General features: G+C 37.8%; 1 protein-coding gene across 1 annotated transcript in view; it reads left to right on the plus strand.

The window, feature by feature from the left end:
* The window catches only part of spock1 (SPARC/osteonectin, cwcv and kazal like domains proteoglycan 1), a 118746-nt gene extending 99000 nt beyond the window's left edge, over positions 1 to 19746 (plus strand). Inside the window, exons 9-13 of the mRNA XM_005795283.3 lie at positions 12832 to 12951; positions 13261 to 13482; positions 14653 to 14715; positions 15324 to 15461; positions 18350 to 19746. Coding sequence (XP_005795340.1) covers positions 12832 to 12951; positions 13261 to 13482; positions 14653 to 14715; positions 15324 to 15461; positions 18350 to 18546 — 740 coding nt within the window. The 3' untranslated portion in view covers positions 18547 to 19746. The remainder of the gene's footprint in view (positions 1 to 12831; positions 12952 to 13260; positions 13483 to 14652; positions 14716 to 15323; positions 15462 to 18349) is intronic.
* The last annotated feature ends 530 nt before the right edge of the window (positions 19747 to 20276 follow it).

A 20276-nucleotide genomic window follows, 5' to 3' on the forward strand; every position in this document is an offset into this window, starting at 1 on the left:
AATCTTTCTACACTTTTCAGAACAGACGGTCTTCAAACTATCTACCAGACAACAGATTCGAAAGTTTGTAGACTTGAAGGTGGCAGAGATTTTTCAGTTTCACATTAGATCAACAAGGCAAAATGGTAAATAGATGGGGATAGCAGTAAGTGAAAAAAAAATTCTCTATGCATCACATTGCATTCCCATGGAAACAGTTAAATGATTGTTGTCGTGTGATATCTGCAATCAATCCTCTGGGTTTACTGATAGCCACAGGTTGCAGCTGGATTTGAACATTTGCAGCAGAGTCACAAATATCCCACCTGCACAATTAGAGTCAGAAACCTATTTTTAAAACCAAACACCTCTTACCTGTTATATTTCGTTCCGTGCTGTTTATTCCTGGATATTTATATCCTGCAAAAATAAAACAATAAGGCAAAAATATGTAAAAGGTAAAGTGCAGTGTTTTAGAATAATTGTGCAGTAGGCTGTTTTAAATATCAGTGGTTTTCCTTTAAATAATTTCGATTAAAAACTGGTGCAGATTTGCTGCCAGAGGTGTAAAAACAAAGTCACAATGACGCTTTGCGTTTAGTGGAGTGATTGTAGTAACCACTAGCTGAACAAGTCAGCGTTGGGCTGGGGTCAGGACTAATGACCGGGCCCTTTATATACAAATAATAAAGCTCATGTTTCCTGGCTGTGTCTGCAGTTTTGGGGGCCCGGAATCACTACCAACAAAAAAAGTCTGGTTCATCTCCAAGACGATGAACAAAATATGCATCCAGTTTTTGGCTTGTCCTTGCTCTCTCTTTTTTCCATTCTTTTTGCCTTGCCGCGCCATGAAGCTCCACTCACGTTAACTTAGTCTTTAAAAATGCTCTGCCTAGTTTGCCATCTGTTGCCAAGTGACTGATGATGACGTTGGTGGACGGCTGGTGACAAATTTTATCCAGAATACACTTGGAGACAATGTGGGCTACCCACTTGTAATTTTGCGTGTCATAAAGTTAAATGTAAGAGTGAAAATAAAGCCAGTCATGTAGCACAATATTTTATTCAATATTTTACACCCACTACATAAATAAAATCAATTGGTCTTCTTCTCTTTTTTTTTTGCTTAGATTACTTTGTGGTATGATATTTATATTGTTGAACTAACAAAATAAAATTTAAGTTAACCAGAAAACCTTGAAATGCCCTAGAGTACATACAGTTCTTTAGCAGCATTACAAGTCTATAGAGAGGTAGTAACGCTGAATCCTCCGGTATATTTTAGGAAGGCTCACAGCATTAAAACTGGACATTACCCAGGCTTTAATTAGTTGTAGTATTTTACTTATGAACACTGAGAAGGATAATATTTTTCATTTAACGTTGTGTGTTAAATGAAAAATTGTGTGTGATTATTGAGTCTGCTGTATTTGATATATAACGTGGAAAGAAAGAAAGCTTTTAAGACACATTCTGTATCTAGTTGATCAAGCTGCTATTCATTCTTCAACTAAATGGACAAACTACTAATTACTTAAAAGCATAACCTTTCCATTTTGCACTGGAAAAATCCAAATAGTGCCTGAAGCTGAGAATTTTGATGAATGTCAAATATTGCACCATATTTGTAAGCTGAATATATGTATGAATCATAAATGTGTGTGTTTGAAATCCAGTTCAGCTGTTTTCTTTTTGTGTCTGTCAGCAAAGGTTAGTGAATTGTCACCATGGCACTGAGATGTAATTTGATCTGTCATCTCCCCTGCTGCAGCACTGCTGTCACAGCGAACGTCAACACTTTTCCATGTAAAACACTGACTCAAGCTGGCACACAGAGATTCAGCAGGTGAAAGTCCCATGTCTGTGCTGATTATGGTCAGTGAGATTTTTAAAGTGCAAATACTTCCTTTTGTGTCAGCTTCTGTGAAGCAAAGGCATCGCAGGAAAAATCAAAGAGACCTGTTGGAGCCTGAACGGAATAAATCCACTAACTAAATTAGATTTTTTTTATTTTTTTTACTGGAATGTCTGCCTCTCGGCCCCACAGGGAGTACACACGATTACAGACTGTGCTGTCCTCTTTTCTGCCTCCACACTTCCTACCAACACATGCCAATTGTGTAGAGATTTTTTGAGCTCTTACCAGTATGAAGAGACAATGCACATCAGTTTTGGTGTGTCTTAAAAAGTCAACTTTTTCTGGTTTTGTGCTCTTATTTCTGTATTGTGTAATGGTGGATCAGGAGGTAGGTTGCCGGTTCCCGCTCCGGCCGTCTCATTCATTCACACTTCATCCTTCTCAGAGGATATGTTGGCAGCAATTAAATATCAGCCTCGCTTCTGCCAGTCTGCTCCTGGGCAGCTGTGGCTGCAATGTAGCTTATCGCTAACAGTGTATAAATGGGTGAATTGCTGATTGTAGTGTTTGGAGTCCTCGGACTTAATAGGTAGCTACGCAAATGCAGGACATTATTTTTGCAATGGTTTTGTTACAAAATTGGAAATTTAAGAAACTCAAAAATTTCCAGCAAAAAAAAAAACATCTAAGGAAATATGATTCTCTAGAAGTTCCTATCACACCAGTATGATACTATGACAATGATTTCAGTCATGGCTAGCCCACTTGTACTTCTAATTCTTAATGTCATAGATAGCGGGTGGTGATGCGTCCCCTCCCATCATGCACCCCCACTCAGGGACCTGAGACATTACCTTCAAGACAATAAATGATGAGCTTGCTATAATAGTTAATTGCATGCTTAAAATTATTTTTAAACACTTCATCATAATTAATGAATGTCTTGTGTTTTAATAACTTTCCAAGAAACTGTAAATACCACTGATTCATAACTTGCTCTTTATAAAATATTATTTTACCTAAATCTTAATTCTTTGTGAACGCACAATAAAATTGTCAGTTTGTTTTATATAATAAAAACAATAAATTGATTGTTTAAACAGTAGATTTCTTTTATTTCAAGGTCCACTGAGAACATAATGTATTTCGAGCTTTAATTTTCACAAGATGAAAAAATAAATTAATTATGTCGACATTCAAGCTAACCAGACATTTGTGACTCATCTCATATTCAGTGCTCAGTTAAGGTTTTATTTGTAAAACTAGAAGTTCTTTAGTCGCTGTTGCTGAGGCGACAACAAATTATAAACACATAAGACACTTGAGTAACTCTGCTATTTTGATAAGCTCAGCAAAAAACACTGCAGAAATATTTTAATTTTCCTGATAAAAATGTAACAGTGGAATGTTGCTCATTGACCTAAACAAAGTATGACTTACAAGAATGATCTTGTAATATTATTGCACTGCCTGAGAGAAAACCTCAGAGGAATATTGAGGCTTTTATTTTGAAATTTTCAGTAAGCTTCATTTTAAATGTCAACACTAATCCCATGTGTAACAGTGGTTGGGGTAAATCAGTTCTATAATGCCCAAAACATTCTGCCGTGTCTGTAGTTCTAACATTCAGCCTCCTTCTGTAGTCAGTCAGAGTTCCTCCGTCATTGTAGTTTTCTAAATGCCAACTCAGCCCTCCTCTGTGGTAACAGTTATAAAATTATTAAACCAAAATTATTTCTTCGTAGCTCTTCTCCAAGCAGGCAACATTTCTTGTCACATTTTACAACAACAGCAGCAACAAATGCCTGTAAGTTACATTTAATTTTACTTTTAAGATATTTTTAAGTCATGATTCAAAATTTTAAGCTTGATAGAATGATGAAAAACCCTATTTAAATTAATGGTTTTAATATACCATTGTCAATCTAAACTTAATATTTAACTATTAAAAAGATTTATAATGCAAGTACAAGGGCCAACATAAGAATGGCAGTTGAACTCTTTAGTTACATAAAACTTTAATTTAAGTGTACCTTGAAGATTATTTCATGACCAAGTGCAAAATAAGGGAACTAGTTGCCAAAAGATTCTGCATACTCAAAAAAAGAGAGAAAGAACGTGAGCCACTATCACATTTCAAAGTACCAAAAGTTTCAAAGTACGATGAGTTTGATGCGTATCTTTTCAAACCTTCTCCGGCTGGAGAAAGTTGCTGTGAGAAAAATCGGAACCATCAGGACGAGTGCACTGTCTCTGAGTACGACACATTCGATGATTATCTTTTCAGTCCTTCTCCAGTTGGGGAACCGGAGAAGGATTTTCTGGATTCTCTGGCCAGAGAAATTGCAGCAGAAGTTTGCAGTGAATTTTCAGAGGACAGTACTCTTGAAGAGTACTTCTACTCTGTAGAAGAGAACGATTCATCCAGTCTTTCTGAAGAGCAAACGTCTCCGGCTGGGGAAGTTTGCTCTGAAAAGGAGACAGTGGAGTCCAAAAATTCAACTTCTGCTGAAACAAAAGCGCCATTAGAAGACCGGAACCATGAAAAGAGATCGGTCCGAGGGGACGATTTCACCAAACGTCACAAATCTCCCAAGGTCCCAAGACCACCAATTTTACCCGGATGCAACATTTGCAATGAAGAGAAAAGACGTCGCGCTGCAATGAGCAAACGTTCGCGCAGACGTCATGCTAAAAATCCTTGTTGCCCCTTATTTTGACTCACAGCATGTTCCATCTGTCACGCTCCTCCTGACTTTCAGTATGGCAGGTTTGCATCTTCTCCATGTGCCTGACTGGGTTCTCTCTGGGTACTCCGGCTTCCTCCCACAGTACAAAAAGATTTTGTGCACATTAGATAATAGATGGATAATAGAAAATTTTTTAACTTGTTTCTAATAATAATTGTTATTATTCTTAGTAATAATAGTAGCAATAATAATATGAATACTAGAAAATTCCCAAAGAAATTTAACCGGGGCCTGCCAAAGTGTGCCCGTCAGTTTGGACTCTGCGTTCTGATGCTGAAAAATATGGACTTGCACCATTGAGCATGTTAAAGTAAGTGTATCAGCTGAAATTAACCAAAATGCTAATGTTAGCATGAATGCTGTCAGTAGCATGTGGGGCATCACTAGCATGTTGTCTGTATTTTACTTTCTCCATTCAGTATACTAAACATGGCTAATAAGTAATAAAATTAGCTAATAGCTTATTTAAGCTAAAAGACTAATCCAAACATTATTTTAAATCAAAATGACAAAAGTAGCATAAAAACACATTGATTTAAACACTGGTCCAAAAAGACCCACTCATGGAAGACTGTATAGTCAATATGACATGCATCAGAGGGTTAAGGAACTGTTTTTCTCTTACTTATTACACAACCTAATAACGTATTTAACCTAATCCCACACTAACAGTGTAGGTTCCTGTGTGAGTGATGCCCTGGGTGAGCCTATCCTTATGTGCACGATTTCCCCTGAGTGATCCACACACACCCACTCCCCAGAAAAAGCCCAAATATGATTCCATTGAGCTTCATTTGTTCTGGAAATGGTTTTGGCATAATAAAGATTTGATAGATCTAAAGTTATGTTTTACAGAATCTCTGTTTATTGTAGAATATTGCAGTTCACCGTTGACCAACATTAGTGTGTTAGGTTTATAATTAGCTGATCAAATGCAAGCCAGCCTCCCTCAAACATGCCCTGTAATTTAATTGAATTAGAACCTGCAAATCAGATTTGCATCATTAGCCGTTGATTATGATGCTGGAGTACCAATATATTCTTACACTCTACGCAACAAATTGGGGTATCCATTCCTAATTTTCAGTACATATCCTCAGTTGAAAACTTGGTGGGGTTCAAAAGACAGATGACTTTCTATTTTCGTCTTGAGGCTTTTTGCATCCTCTCTGCCATGCCACCCTGGGGGCTGAGCTGCATCGCCTACATCAAAAACTGATACTGAATGTTAATGAGAATAAATGTTTCACCAGAAATTGCAAATAAATTAAGCAAACACTGAAATGTTGCAACTCCTACCTTAACTGGTGACAATTTTTATTCCCCTCTAAATGGCGAGCCACTGATGCTTTACAACAGGGATGTCCAAACTGTGGCCCGGGGACCATTTTCAGGGCTTGGGATGCTTGACTTTAAATCAAGAATCTAAATATTTAGTTTAGAAAGAATATTTTTGTCTTGGGAAAAAATGTAGGAAACTGAATACTTTATATTGAAATGTTTGAGACACTTCTTGTGCAACCTTCATGCAACATAAACCACAGATCATTAAAATACAGACAGAAAGTGAATGGTAATTCATTGCATTGTAAACAATCATCGGATAAAATCATACCAGAGGAGCTTCTCATCTGTTTTCTGCCTCAACGATGCATTTTTTTCTATCTTTGAGAATGTGCTCATAACCGCAGAGAACCTAACAACTCTGAATCCAAGAGGAAGGCCCTGTTGAGGTTCTTTCTTTAACATGGTAACATGTCTCCCTCGTCATGTTCCAACTACCAGCTAATGTTCATCAAAGGAGTTCCTGTATGAACCAATCGTTGCCCAGAGAAATTTACCTTGCCCTTGTGCAGCTTCACCCATTTACACTGATGCATCAAACTGCTCTCTTGCTTAATAATGTACTCTGAAATGCCTATTAAATCTATATAGATAGTGCTGAGCAAACGAAAGCCGCCTTTAAAGGAATGCGAATATTATTTAACTTTCAAAGTGCCATCTTCTGCACAAAGCAGGCATTCAAAACAGTAAAGGCTTTCTCACTTGTAAAATTATAGTAAGTTGCTTCGTCTGAAGTCTGCCTTAATCACCAGGCGCCACTGAATCCAACACCTCCTAACCATGAATGAAGAAGGTCAACATGCTTAGGATCTATTTAGGAAAATGTTTGTCTGCTTCTTGTCAGTGTTGACGTGTTCAAACTCATATGAATGTGGCTAAAGAGGCTGAAACTGAGATATTCCTATTCTTTAGACCTGATGCTAAAGAATAGGAAAACCCAGAGACACACTGACGCAGAGGGAGGGGCTTCTGATGCAGGGATGCTGCTTCTCATTTGCCTGCTAGTCAGACCAGAGGAAGCTAGAAGTCAGGTTAGCAACCCAGAGCTGCTGATGTTCTGGCACTTCCTCACTTTATGACCAGCCACCCAGCTCAGTGGGGGGTGGAGGTCTGAGGGGTGAAAGCAGGAACTCTTTCCTTAGAAGATGACAAATGTAGTCTTAATGGGAACCTTCTGTATGTCCTGTTTTGATCAATATTTGAACACATATTTGATGATAGTGGGTTCATCAGCCAGTAGGTATAACTGTGAACTGTAACCTGATTTTGTTGCACTTTTTAAAATCTTCTCTTGTGCTTTGCTGTTCATTTAGGCTTAAGCCAAAAAGAGCAAAAGCAAAACTTTTTAGTAGACTTCTCGCTTTCCTAAATATCATACAGTTCTCTGACAAATATTACACAATTCTCTTAGATTGTAATAAGAATTTAATTGGTGTCCCACGAATCCTTAACCAACATGGGCAATGTGTTCTGATGTGAAAAGGGTGGAAAAGGAGGATCCTTTTAAAGGTTGAAACTTCAACGGGCTTTCCTCTGTCCCTATCATATTTATCTCTACCTGTCTCTGAGACTGAGCACAGAGTCTATTACTGATCATTATCTGGACTAAACTCAACTCACTGCCTGTGGGATTGCTCTGGGAGGTTGATAGCTTCGGGCACAGAAAAAAAAAAATCAGACATACCCTTGTATCTTTTTAATGAATCTGACCTTCTATCCTCTTTATATATCTTACCTGACTTTTGCAGTTCGTTTTTCTTTCTCCCTGTGTTACCTTGTTAAGAAGTGTCATCCTGTATCTCAGCGTCCTATCATCTGATCTCCCTCGCTAGCTTTCATTTTGATCCTATCAGACAACTGAAGTCTCAAGGTGATTACCGCCCACTTTTTCTATTTGGAATAGAGCAAAACTGTCTTTTGTATTCCAAACTTTGTTGATTACAAAGTTACATGACAAAAACACAGCTGACAAATTCAAGGTCTGTCTCCTGATGGTGTTTTGAATGGTGTATTTGAAGCAGGCACACATCTGCAGAGATACAGAATCTGGAAACTGAACTACAAAAAAAAAAACTTCCACAAAGTTTAATATTTAAATGATTGATGTGACTAGGGATGATGCAATTTTGGCTGTTGTAGTTTGTCAGTCTGACCTGTTTATCAGCATAAAAAGCAACTGGAACCGGTTCAGCATCTCAAAATAGTCCAGAATTTCATGCATTGGCAAGATGCAAACCCCTCCAACCCATCCCATTTCTGATGGATCCCAGTTTGTAGACATAAAAGAGATTGCATTCACATGTGTGATTATAAGAGAGGAGGATAGAAGATCAGTCCAAGTTATGAAATGAGTGTTTTATATCTGATTTAAAACTGCAATTCCCACAAAATGTCTATTTTGACCGAGGCAGCTGCTTTTCACCTACTTCCACAGAAGTGTTTGCATACATGCAGAATGCATTTTATAGAATTCAAGTACAACTTTGACAGCTTCAACTTGCCTTGAAAGTTGACAAAATAAAATGTGTTTTTTCAACAACAGCGAGATCAAACCAGTTTGTCATCACTAGTCATGGTAAAAAATAAAAAAAAAGATCTATATTCAAATATTTGAGTTCTTAATCAATGACAATTTGTCTTTTTAAAACACATATCTAGTGTACTGTAAAGAAGCTGAAGCTTTTAATTGGATTTTATTTTTGAAATAAATATTGCTTTTATTTTAGGGTAAAACAGAAATTGGTGGCGTCAGCTTTTCTTTTGAATATTGTATAGAGTGCTGTATTATACATGAATACCTCTGCTCAGTGTCTTCACATGCTGGACATCATGTAACATGACACTTTGAGGTTTATTACAAATTATAGAGCCATAACGCATCACAGTCTTTTGTATACTTAAATTAAATTGCCATCTTGCATATTTTTAAAGCTTGGCCTTTGGTATGTTTTCATTTACAGGACTATTCTTGACAGCATGTCATTTTCATCTTTTTAAACTTTAAACAGCAGGTTATATAACAGGGTCTACAACCTCCAGTCTCAAATTGCAGAAATATTTTACTTGAGTGTATCCGTATATATTGTTTGTCTATGTTCATTGTGACTATGTGCTGCAACTGATTGTTTTTTTTGTATGCTGTCACAAAAGAAATTTTTTGTTCTCCATGGGTCAAACTTGATTAAACAGAGGTCGTTGAGTGAAAAGGGGAGGGTCAATACGGAGACAAAGAACAACACATATAACGATGCTAACCACTTTTGGACTTGAGCTTTTAGTGTCATCAACATATATTTCAAAGATTGACTTTAAAAGTTAACGACTGCAGCTTTAAGCAAAGATTTCTGGCTGCTTTCTGTTGGAGTTTATTCATTTGTCTCTTTGCTCCACCAGGTCCGTTTACCAGTTTCAGGACCCGACCAGAACCCCCGAATGTAAATTACCTTGAGAAATAATGAGATTTGGTTATATATAAAAGCAGGCTTTAATGCCGAAAAATTATCAAATGTTACAAGTCATACATGTCATACAAATGGAACAGATACGGAGCTACATTCACTGTCCAGCGCTGGGGCCACACTTTGCTCACCTTATGGATGGAACCAAGTGAGGGAAAGATTGTAGCGCATGTTTATCTTTTTATTCTTCTCTGCAATCTGTACCCTCCCTAAAGTCTAATCAGTTTCAGTCTGTTTATGTATGACTGCCAGCAGACACATATAAACATGATTATGTAAGCTGCATTGTGTGCGTGTAAGCAGTTAAAAGAAGCTAAAAGAGATAGAGGAAAAGATAGAATCTACAACATTTCTATTCTTCTTCTTTGGTTCCTCACTTTGTTGCAGATTTATGAGGATTAACACTTAAACTGATAGAAACAACAAAGAAAAACAAATATAGGTCAGAAAATCTTATGGTTTTCCTACAACTGGGTATAATCTTTTAACACTGTTTCATCACCTTTGGATATCTACCCCAGCACAGTCATTGCTGGTGCTGCTGGTGGTTGCCATGGTGAACTGATCAGAAATTCACACTAGTTCAGCTTGTTATGTTCCATGTTCATAGCTGATCAATACTTTCCTGCATCATATTAGATTCAGAGTCATGTTTCAGATAATGCCTTTGTGAAATGAAATCATAATAATGGTAGAAATAATGTAAAATTATTTGTATCAGTCAGTTTAGTCCTATGGAAAGGTTTATCATGACCAACATTTCGCACAAGAAGCCTCCTGTGATGGGTAAAACCAAGAAACTCTTGAAATAACTATGAGAAACATATCAATTTAGCAAATTACATAGTGATGGTATCATTTGAAACATATTTATAAAAAAATGCTGTGGAACTTATTTTCCATACATACATACTGTATATATCTCTTTGAATCAAATATAACACAAATATAAAACTGCTAAGCAAGATGGGAAGACTTAAGCTTCTGATGGTTTGGAGAAAGAAAATTAATTATTTTTTAAGTTAAAAAATTAAGATGTACAAAGTATTAAATGTATTAACTTTTCTTGATGCATTAGTGATTTTAACTAAAAAATATTTTTAGTGTCGAATAAAGGGGAACTTTTAAAGCTTATTTCTAAAACAGACTGAAGTGTCAAACCTCTCTGGAAAAAAATATTCAGACACTTGGAGAACAAAGTCTGAACTCCAAGAGAATTTACTCAAAAGACTAAAAAGGAAAAAAAAAGGAGAAACTCTCAAGTTCCCATCAGTTGGGGATGTCTTAAGAGAAGTGGGAAATAAACTTCTCAAAGTAATGAGGGTAAGAGAAACAAAGAGTGAGAATTATCAAAGTGGTTTTCTAGGTCCAAGAAAGAAACAAGGTTACGCACCAGGTGTGATAAATGAAACTTGCAGAACTGATGAAATAAAAAGTAGGAAAGAAAATAGGAACTTTCACCAGAGGGAATTTAGCAGGCCTTAAAAATGAAGAAGTAGAAATACAAACTGGTTTTGATGTAATGATGTGGAGGTTTAAAAAAAAAAAAAACTAAAATGGGTTTAGTTTTGGAAATTATTTTTTGAATTCTTGTTTGCTGTTTTGTCCTCTGCTCTATAGTGTGGAAGTAAATACATTGATACATAAAGACATAAACTCTGAAATAGGAAATTTTATCTGGATGTTCTTGAAGGATTATAATACTCACACTTGCACATGCACAGAGAGCCCACCTTGTAATTCCAGAGGTAATGTCACTCTGAGCGCCTGGGAGATAAATGTTATCTGTCCTCTGATGCAGCTCCTGTCTGTTACCTCGGGCATTCGCTGTTTTATAGAAACTGTCGTGCAGAGGCTCAAACTATTACTGAGAAATACAGTGTGTGTCTCTGTGTGTGTATATGCAGGATACGACTTAAAAATAGAAGTAGGGCCCAACAGGAAAAGAACTTTACATAATGAGTAAAGTTCTTAGTATAACTTTTTTTATGATTCCTTGGTATGTTTGTGTGCTGTAGTTATCTTTGATGTCCTTCTGAAGACGTTTTGTTCCTCTGTCAAAAACTGTTATTTGGGTCTTTATGTAGATAATGACAACTCTGTACTTTTGGTCTGTGTGTGTGAACAGTATGTATGAACCTCATATGTAGGGTGTCTTGCAAAAAATGTTCATACATCTAAACTTTTTAATAATATTCCATATTATAACATTTCAACCATAAACATGAATGCATGTTATTTGAAATTCAGTTGATAGACCAATACAAGGGACAGTGTGACTGTTAAGTAGGAGGAAAAGATGCATGTTTTTTGTTTTTTTTTATAGAAAGTTAAAAGAAGACCAGAATGAATTTGCATTAAGCTTGTTTGCAAAGACAATGGTCAAAACGTTCAGTCCCTAATTGTGAATAGCTGAAGAGGCTCACCATAAAAGACTTGCAGCTGTAATTGCAGCAAAAAAGAGAGAGAGAGTATTGGGGCTAGTACAGATGTTCTGAATTGTAAAACAAGTGGCAAAAGCTATCCATATGAAAATAAACCTTCAGTGTGTATCAAGGGTTTTCATAGAAAACTCAGATCCCGACCCTCTTTCCCCTTTGCACTGTACTGCATGACAAACTTTCAGAGATTAGACTGGCAGGCTCTGTTCCAGCTGGAGAATGAGTCTGCCCTTTGGAGTCATCTATCAAGCTCTAAAAAGAAAAAAGAACGAGGCGAAAAAAAATCTGTCAATCACAAGCAGGATAAGGAGAAATAAGACAGAGAAGGAAAAACGAGGCAGACTGCTTGATTTGTACGCAGACTTTGTCAGTCTAACTGAAACAACCAGGGTTTGTTTTTTTTTCTGTTCGTTTGTTTATATTTTGTTATCAGAGATGTCGTTAAATACATGGTTCTGCTGGTGCTCCGTGTGGGTAGAATGATGAACAGAAACATCAACATGCATGGCCCTGCTGCCACAGCCTTCTTTACGGCTGCACGGAGGAGTGAGATCTAGGGTAAATGTACAGACGCGCATTTATCTACAAAAATGCAACCGCCACTGAAAGATTGCCATTTATTTTTGTTTTTTTTTTTAAGCCAAGAGGAAACGAATTTCAAATAAATCCGTGTTATGTCTGTGTTCAACTGGGTTTTCCATAAAATCATTTATTTGATCAGGGGTTCAACTCCAAAGGGGTGGAAATAAAAGCAGACAAGCAAACAACAAAATAGTTACCGAATTTGTGTGTCTAACAGTCAGGAGATAGCAGAAGCTTAGTATGTGTTATCAGCCTTCTGTGTTTGCTCGGGGAGCATAAACAAAAGAAAGAAAACATTCATACAGTGAATCTCTGATAAGAAGTGAATAACGATAAGTTATTTTCTGCAATGATAACAGCAGCAAGAGTGACTGCATTCCTTCTCATTATTTGGTGCTTTTATGTCGTTTTGTGTGCAGGCTGCTCAGACGCAGAGCTCCACAGTCTGGCTGCCAGACTGAAGGACTGGTTTGGAGTCCTGCACCTCGATGCCAACAGAGACCTCAAATCCTCTGACAGTTTTGACTCCACCACCGGACGTGAGCGCTTTCCTTCCCCTCTGTGATGTTTTTTTTTTTCTCTCTTTGTGCCTAAATGTATCATCTATTTCTGACAAGCACACACACACACGCCCACACGGAGGCCCCTTCAACAAGCGAGAGATGATGTTGATGCTGACAGTGACCCTGCTGTGTTCCCTGTTATGTCAGCATGTCTCAACACATCTCAGCCCCGTCACTGTCAACACTTGCTTTCGCTCAGTTCTCGCTTTGCTCCTGTAAAAAGAAATGATCCAGACATGTTTTTGTACTTCCAGTAGTTAATTCTTTTGTTTCCTCCTCCTGTAGATTTTGACACCAGCATATTACCCATTTGTAAGGACTCACTGGGCTGGATGTTCAACAAGCTTGACATGAACTTCGACCTGCTGCTGGACCAATCAGAGCTGAGCGCCATCTATTTAGACAAGTATGAGCTGTGCATGAAGCCTCTCTTCAACTCCTGTGACTCCTTTAAGGATGGCAAGCTGTCCAACAACGAGTGGTGCTACTGTTTCCAGAAGCCTGAAGGTAAGTGAGGGGAGCGAAAACATGTTGACTTGAAAGCTCACACACATAAAGAAATCAAAGCGAAAGAGTCTTAAGTTACTCTGGAGAGCTTTACTTGAACATTAAAAAAAACTTTCTATCAATCAATCTAATTTCAAACCAGAATGTTCAAATGTTGACATATTGCCCTCAACTTGGAAAAACCTCATTATAACGAGAAGGGAACTGTGATGCTTTTGCAGACTTAATTTTGAGTAAATAGACAATTTTATTATATTGTTTTTCTTGCTCATTTCCTGGCCATTTCCAACACAACGCCACTCCACCAGGTGTCACATCTGCACTACAATGTTTCCTCATTATCTTTAGTTTCCTTGGAGAAATGGAAATCCTGGTGAGGAATAAATGAGACCACCTCCACATCTATTCAAGCTCTTGCTGCTGTTATATATAAAAAAAGCATAACTAAGCAATTAGAAACAGACTGAATACGTATAACTTTTATGAGATTTATGCCAGGAGAAAACCTTTCCAAGAAAAACAAAGAGCAGGCTGAAGTTTTACCAGATCGAACATGGACAAAGGCAGTGCTTTTTTTAGTTGTTTGGAAAGATTAATGTAGAATAGAAGCATTTGGATACCAGATCTCTGGCAAATGAAGCATTCCAGAAAAATAAAATCAAACCAGCGGTGAAGCTTAGAGCTTGACGTGTCTTGGTTTGCTGTAGCAGGACCTGGCCGTCATCATACCACCCCCAGGAACTGATGAGGACAGGAAAGTGTATGTGAGGATTGGGAAAATGTGGGAACATCTGTGACAATTTAAACCTAAAGCAGAACATAAGAGTGTCACTGAAGATATTTCAGCTAAGGGGCTTAAGACTAGTTCCTGTGCAGTAGGGTGACTGAATGTTGCCCTCAGAAAAAATGTCATGCTATACATTTTATTTTATGTCCTTTAATAAAAACCATCGAGTGAGCAACAGTTCCAGCTTGGCCACCCTTATGAAGGTTTTCTGGCTCTGCCACCTGGTTTGGCTAAACTAACAGGATAGGTCAGAGGAAGTTTGGGAGAATCATAGAAACAAAATGAAAGAAGTGACAAAGAAGGCGCGTTGCATCTGATGATCTGTTTTCAGTTTTGTTGTGAAATGATTTAATGAAGTCATCTTCTATCCTCTCTCACTGCAGGACTTCCTTGTCAGACTGAGAAAAGCAGGATCCAGAATCAGAGTCGAAGAAAGAGCCTCATAGGTAAGTGTTAAAAAATTATAGCTATCATTCAACTTTTGATGTCCGTCATTAAAACACATGCACTAGAACAACAAACATATTCCTATCTTTTAAATTTCAAAACATCTCAGTGATGGATTTTAAAAGCATGTCAGCAAGCATTTTGTTTAAATGCCACTGTTCGAATTGGGTAGATTTTATATTGTTCCTGCTCACAGTGAAAGACTTGAAAAATAAGCTGCGACTGGGTCAAATGAAGGTAACAGAGAACGGGTGTGTGTTTGTGAAACGGCGAGTGTGGAGGCGTGTTTGTGTCTGTGTTATTGAGAGTGACTGTGTCCACTTAAGCAGGATGTATGGTTGTTGTCCTGCAACCTTCACAGGAGTAATTGATTGTTAAACTCCCCCTGTGAATACACAAGAACTTCAGTTCCTACTTCCGGACGAAAACGCGTACCCTCTGCCTAGCAGCAATCGAATTATACAGCATGTTCCATCCTCACAAACTTAATGTTCTTAATCTTTTCCTTCTTCTTTCATTTAACTTTATTTTCTTTCCAATTTGTCTTCTGTTTTTTTGTTTTTTTTTTTACCTTTTCTTGTTTTCTTCTTTTTTTTAATGCTTCTAGGCTCCTATATTCCTCGCTGCACTGAGGAGGGCTACTACAAACCAACCCAGTGTCATGGCAGCACCGGCCAGTGTTGGTGTGTGGACAAATATGGCAACGAGATCGCTGGATCCAGAAAACAGGGCAACCCTAACTGTGGTAAAACCATTATTAATAATCTATGTATTACACTAACATAGGTACACTATTAATCTTTCTGAAGCAGAAACACTGCATAATTGGTGGTCTTCCTGACCGAAAATGTTTATTTTTGTGTTGATGGTCAGATTCAGGTGGAAACATAAGATCTGCCTTTCCTTCTCCTTTTGCATTATTATTAAACTAATTTGACTTTATTAATGTTTAGATACCAATATGTCTCAAAATCTATCAAAAATCAACTAATTTTTTTCTGGAATTATTCCAAATTTCCAGGAGAGTGTTCTTTGTTGCATAAGAAGCATCATTTCTGTATGTTTCTCTTTATTAAGAATCAACACAAATTGACACTTTATCTAAACATGTAATTAAGCCTAAGCTGAATAATTTTATGATGTAATTCTGAGTTCTAATATCTAAAACAAGAAAGTGTGGAAAAATGAAACTCTTCTAATTTTGTTCTGTTCAATTTTAGCACCAAAACTGTCACAACAGAACAGGGAGTGAAGGCATTTCCTTTAATTTGTGCTGGGTTCCTACACCTAACACAAACCTGACTGGATCTCTGCAAGTGTACAGATTGGAAAATTGGAGTGGAAAATTTGGCACAAGCAGCTGTTCAGTTTGAAATGTCGCTCTGAGGTAGGCAGGTGGTGCTGGCATCGTCTGGTAATGGACTTGGGATGTATGAAGTTTCATAAAGAAGCAGGTTGCTGCTGTTAAAACCGCAATGTTCCTCTTTATAAGTTAAGGTTTAAGTTGACTGAGCTTGCAGAGTGTGTACGGATGGAAAACAAAAAATAATCTTGCAGGAACTTTTCACCTAAGCAGGCTCATGTAGAAAAGATGTTGTTTTGTTTAGATCTATTGCCGCATGGGAATATTTAGTTCGACTTGGAGGAAAGCAGTTGAATAAGTTTATATTTAAAGAAAGGCAGGTCATTTTACCTTTTATAGTATAGAGAACAGACTGTGATGTGTCAACAATACATAGAAAGCAGCTACTGCAGGTTTGTTTTGCTGCTTTGTTCTGTTAGACTCTCACTCTGTACTTATTTCTCACCTCTATCTAGACATCAGTTATCATATCGGACATTCCTCTAGAGCCACTCTCAGTTTCTGCGACGTCCCATTTCATCTACTTCTTATATCTTTTCCCACTTTCATCTTGCAAGTCAAATAGAAATATTTGTCACTCACAGGGGATAGCAATATGAAAAAGAAAGTCTTGGAAATGTGATTTAGGAACAGCAACGGAGTCACACTTTGTGGAGGAGAGTAATGAGACTGAAATATAAATAGGAAAATGTTTATACATTTTAAAACCACAATTTGCACGCCAGCAGCTGAGACTCAAAGAAAATAGTTTTGTTTTTTTTTAAACTACACTTTGGCATAAATCAATTCCAGAGTGATTTTACTGTGTAAAAAAGCAAAAAAGTAGAATAATTAACAAACAAAAATTCAGGCAGACATAGCGATTACCAATCAAACGGTGGACTCAGAAGCACAGATTACAGCTCAGTCGAATGCCAGCCTAGTCCAAGCCAGTAATTGCAGCTTCCAATATTGATAAGGTGTTTATCCAGTCACAGAACACACACAGATGCACACATAGACAAACAGAGACAACAGAACTCCTTTTGTCTGTGCTGTAACAAGCTCATCAGACTCAGCCTGAATGGCTTCAGGCTATTGCAGCTTGGAGTTCTCCCATTCCCCCATGCATACAGCAAGTCTCGCAGCTCTCCACTCATTTGGCTTAAATACAAGAAATGATGAGGTGGAAACAATGGGAGAGTGTGCCTGTACATCCCAACCTGTGAGGAACCTAATTTTGGAACATCAGTGGGAAATACCATACTGTGCAAAACTACAGGGTCATCTCTCAGTTAATAATTTTTTGCTTCTATGAAGCCAGACTTTTAATGTGCTCTGGTTCAGTGGTTCTCAAGGCTTTCTGAAGCTCCTTTCTAATTTGAATTTCTGCTGCCTATTGATTTCAGTTTCTGACCATTTTCAGTTAAAGTTTTTTTTATTATTATTTTTTCTTTATTATTTTCAATACTCCTTAACTCTGATTTCTGAATCATTCGGGCAAAACAAGTTTAATCACCCAATTATTGAACCGAAGTTTTGTCTGCACACAACACATCTTAGGAAATAACCAACTTAATATTTAATCATTTTTCAACTAACAGACTGTTCTATATATGCAATTTATTCCCATTTCTTCAGTTGTATCTAAAAAGACAAAGATTTTCTTCAGAGGTCAAACAAAGATAAAGCCATTTTTCCAAAACGAAGGAGATTTCCAAAGATCTACTGCTGTATGTAATGAAATCATTGAAAAGTAGATTTATTGAGGTAATTTAATCCAGAAAGTGATGTGTATCAGTGATATATTTCAAGGGTTTGTATTTGTTAATTTGATCATTAAGTTTACAGCTAATGAAGACAAAATTTAGCTTCTCAGAAGGTTTTGATATAACCTAGGACCAACTTAAAAGAAAATAAATTTTAAAAGGTTATTTTGTGAGTTCTGTCTCCAAGCAGTGTATGTACAGTACATGAATATAAATAAATACTTGAAATATGACACCCTTTATGAAACAATTAAACTTTTAAATATTCTTTAGAAAATCTGGCTAGTCTACAACTTACCAAGTAGTGGAAAATGAATGGAAAAACCAGTCCAAAGAAAAGCGTTTAAATACATTACGTAACCCTGAGGAACCATCGATCAAGACTATTTTAAAATATTACAAGAAAGTCTGGTCTTCTTGTAAACAAAATATAAAGAAATAAAATGTGGCTAACTTTTTGAATCCATTATGTAGTTGTCCTTGACTTGTACTTGTCTTTGATTATTGGTAATCTATTCACAGATGAGGACCCAGAGACATCCGGGGACTTTGGTAGCGGCGGTGCTGTCATTCTCCTCGATGACCAGGAGGAGGAGCCATCACACAGTGAACGTAGCAGGCAGAAGAAAAGGCGGGGCCGGATCCACCCCCGGGGAACTATCGAGGATGACGAGGACGAGGATGAGGACAAGGACGATGAAACTGGTTATATCTGGTAGCTCCACTACGTCATTTTACTTTGCCATCAGCTGACCAGAAAACTCTGTTAACTCAGCACAGATCTGAAGCCATTCCAACATCTCCTCCTCCGGCTACCTTGGCAGCGGCCCATCTTTTGACTCTGAACCTGCTCTTGTAATCCCTGCATTTTACCCAATCCTCCTCTTCACTGAACCTCATTCAAACTTTTTATTCCTTGTATTCCACTCATTTCTCAGATAAAGAAAACAGAGTTTAAAACATTTTAAACAAAACTGTCAAGATCCTGTTAGAAATTTGCCCATTTCCGTCCACATCCTTGCTTTTACTCCTCCTAAAAAAAGCCCTCCAATTTGTAAACCCTTCAAGTATAGATACTTTTTTTCTTTTGCTCTGTTCCCATCCTTGTTCTCTCCTATTGATGTGAGTATCGGTGTCTCTGGTAAGTCTGTAAGCCCAGGCACATTAGCTGATATATTGGATGTAAATATGTTTCCTCCAGGAAGGCTTGATTGTGGATTCTTTTCCCTGTTGTTTGTTCGCGGCTCATTTTTGTGTTCTGTGTTCCCCCGCTGGGCTCCCTCCAGTGTTTTCCACAAATTGCTGCCACAGTTTAAAGCTCCGAGATGCCCCACCAGTACCAACCTGCTCCACTCTCTGTTAATTTTTGGAGGATTGTAATTTTTTTTATTTTATTTTATTTTTTATGTGTGTTCGGAGAGCCCAGGAAACAATGAGATTAATGATGTATTGTTGTTGTTGTTGCATGTTTCTCATCTTGTACCTGTAAAAGAGAGATTTACCTGGCCAGGTCCAGCTCTATGCATCTCAAACTGAAAGTGATGCCTATTTTGGCTGCTACAATATGTTGCTGTTGCTATGTTGATGCTGTCTAGTGTCCTTTCAGTTCTTCTCCCAATCTCAGGAGGTAGGAAATTGTATTGCAGAGAGATAGCGGGCCTGGAGTGCAAATCTGTATGCCTCGGCCTACTCGTATTTTGCTAAGTGGTCCGTAGGTCTGCTGAGGCCTTTTGACTGTGCATGGACACCGGATGAGGTAGCTGCTCCTGAGCTGGGAGGACATATGACATCCAGCGGAGACAAGAGTCTGCTCTGCCTCCCAACATTGGATATGTTCAGTGAATTGAAATCAACTGCGTAAACTTTTATTTATTTTAAAATTTAAGTAAAGTGACACCTTGAGTGTCTTTTGAACCTTACGTGTCGATGTTCACTTGTCTCTTCTTTTCAACATGTTGGCTTATATGCTACATCTAAAGTCATAAGAAAATCGCGAATTAAAAACACGTCTCTCGGCTCACTTTAAAACCACAAAAACATTCACACAAATTCCTCTTTCTTGTCCCTTTTCCTGTTTCTAATGCCTGGATTTCTGTGCAGTCGAACAATCAAAGCCCTCTATCAGCTCTGACCTTTTCTAGCCTTGAGAAAGCAGCATCCCCTTTTAGAGCCAGAGATAAATGGTAGCGAAATAAAACACTCTTATCACGCGCCTCTTTTGAGAGAGGAGGATGACAAAGTCGACAGCGACCAAAAAGAACATGGAGGCTTAATGAGTGTTTTTGTAATGTCGTCGGCTAATGGGACAGCTGACCTCACTGCACTGAAACAGCCATGCTCAGCACTTTGAAAAAACATCATACCCACAATCAGAGGCTAAAAGGACAACTGAATCTTTTGGCTTGGAAAGGCTGAGTCGGCAGTCCTCTGCAGACACTGCCAGACTGAA

Source organism: Xiphophorus maculatus, chromosome 23 (assembly GCF_002775205.1).
Source record: "Xiphophorus maculatus strain JP 163 A chromosome 23, X_maculatus-5.0-male, whole genome shotgun sequence".
Classification (NCBI taxonomy): Eukaryota; Metazoa; Chordata; class Actinopteri; order Cyprinodontiformes; family Poeciliidae; genus Xiphophorus; species Xiphophorus maculatus.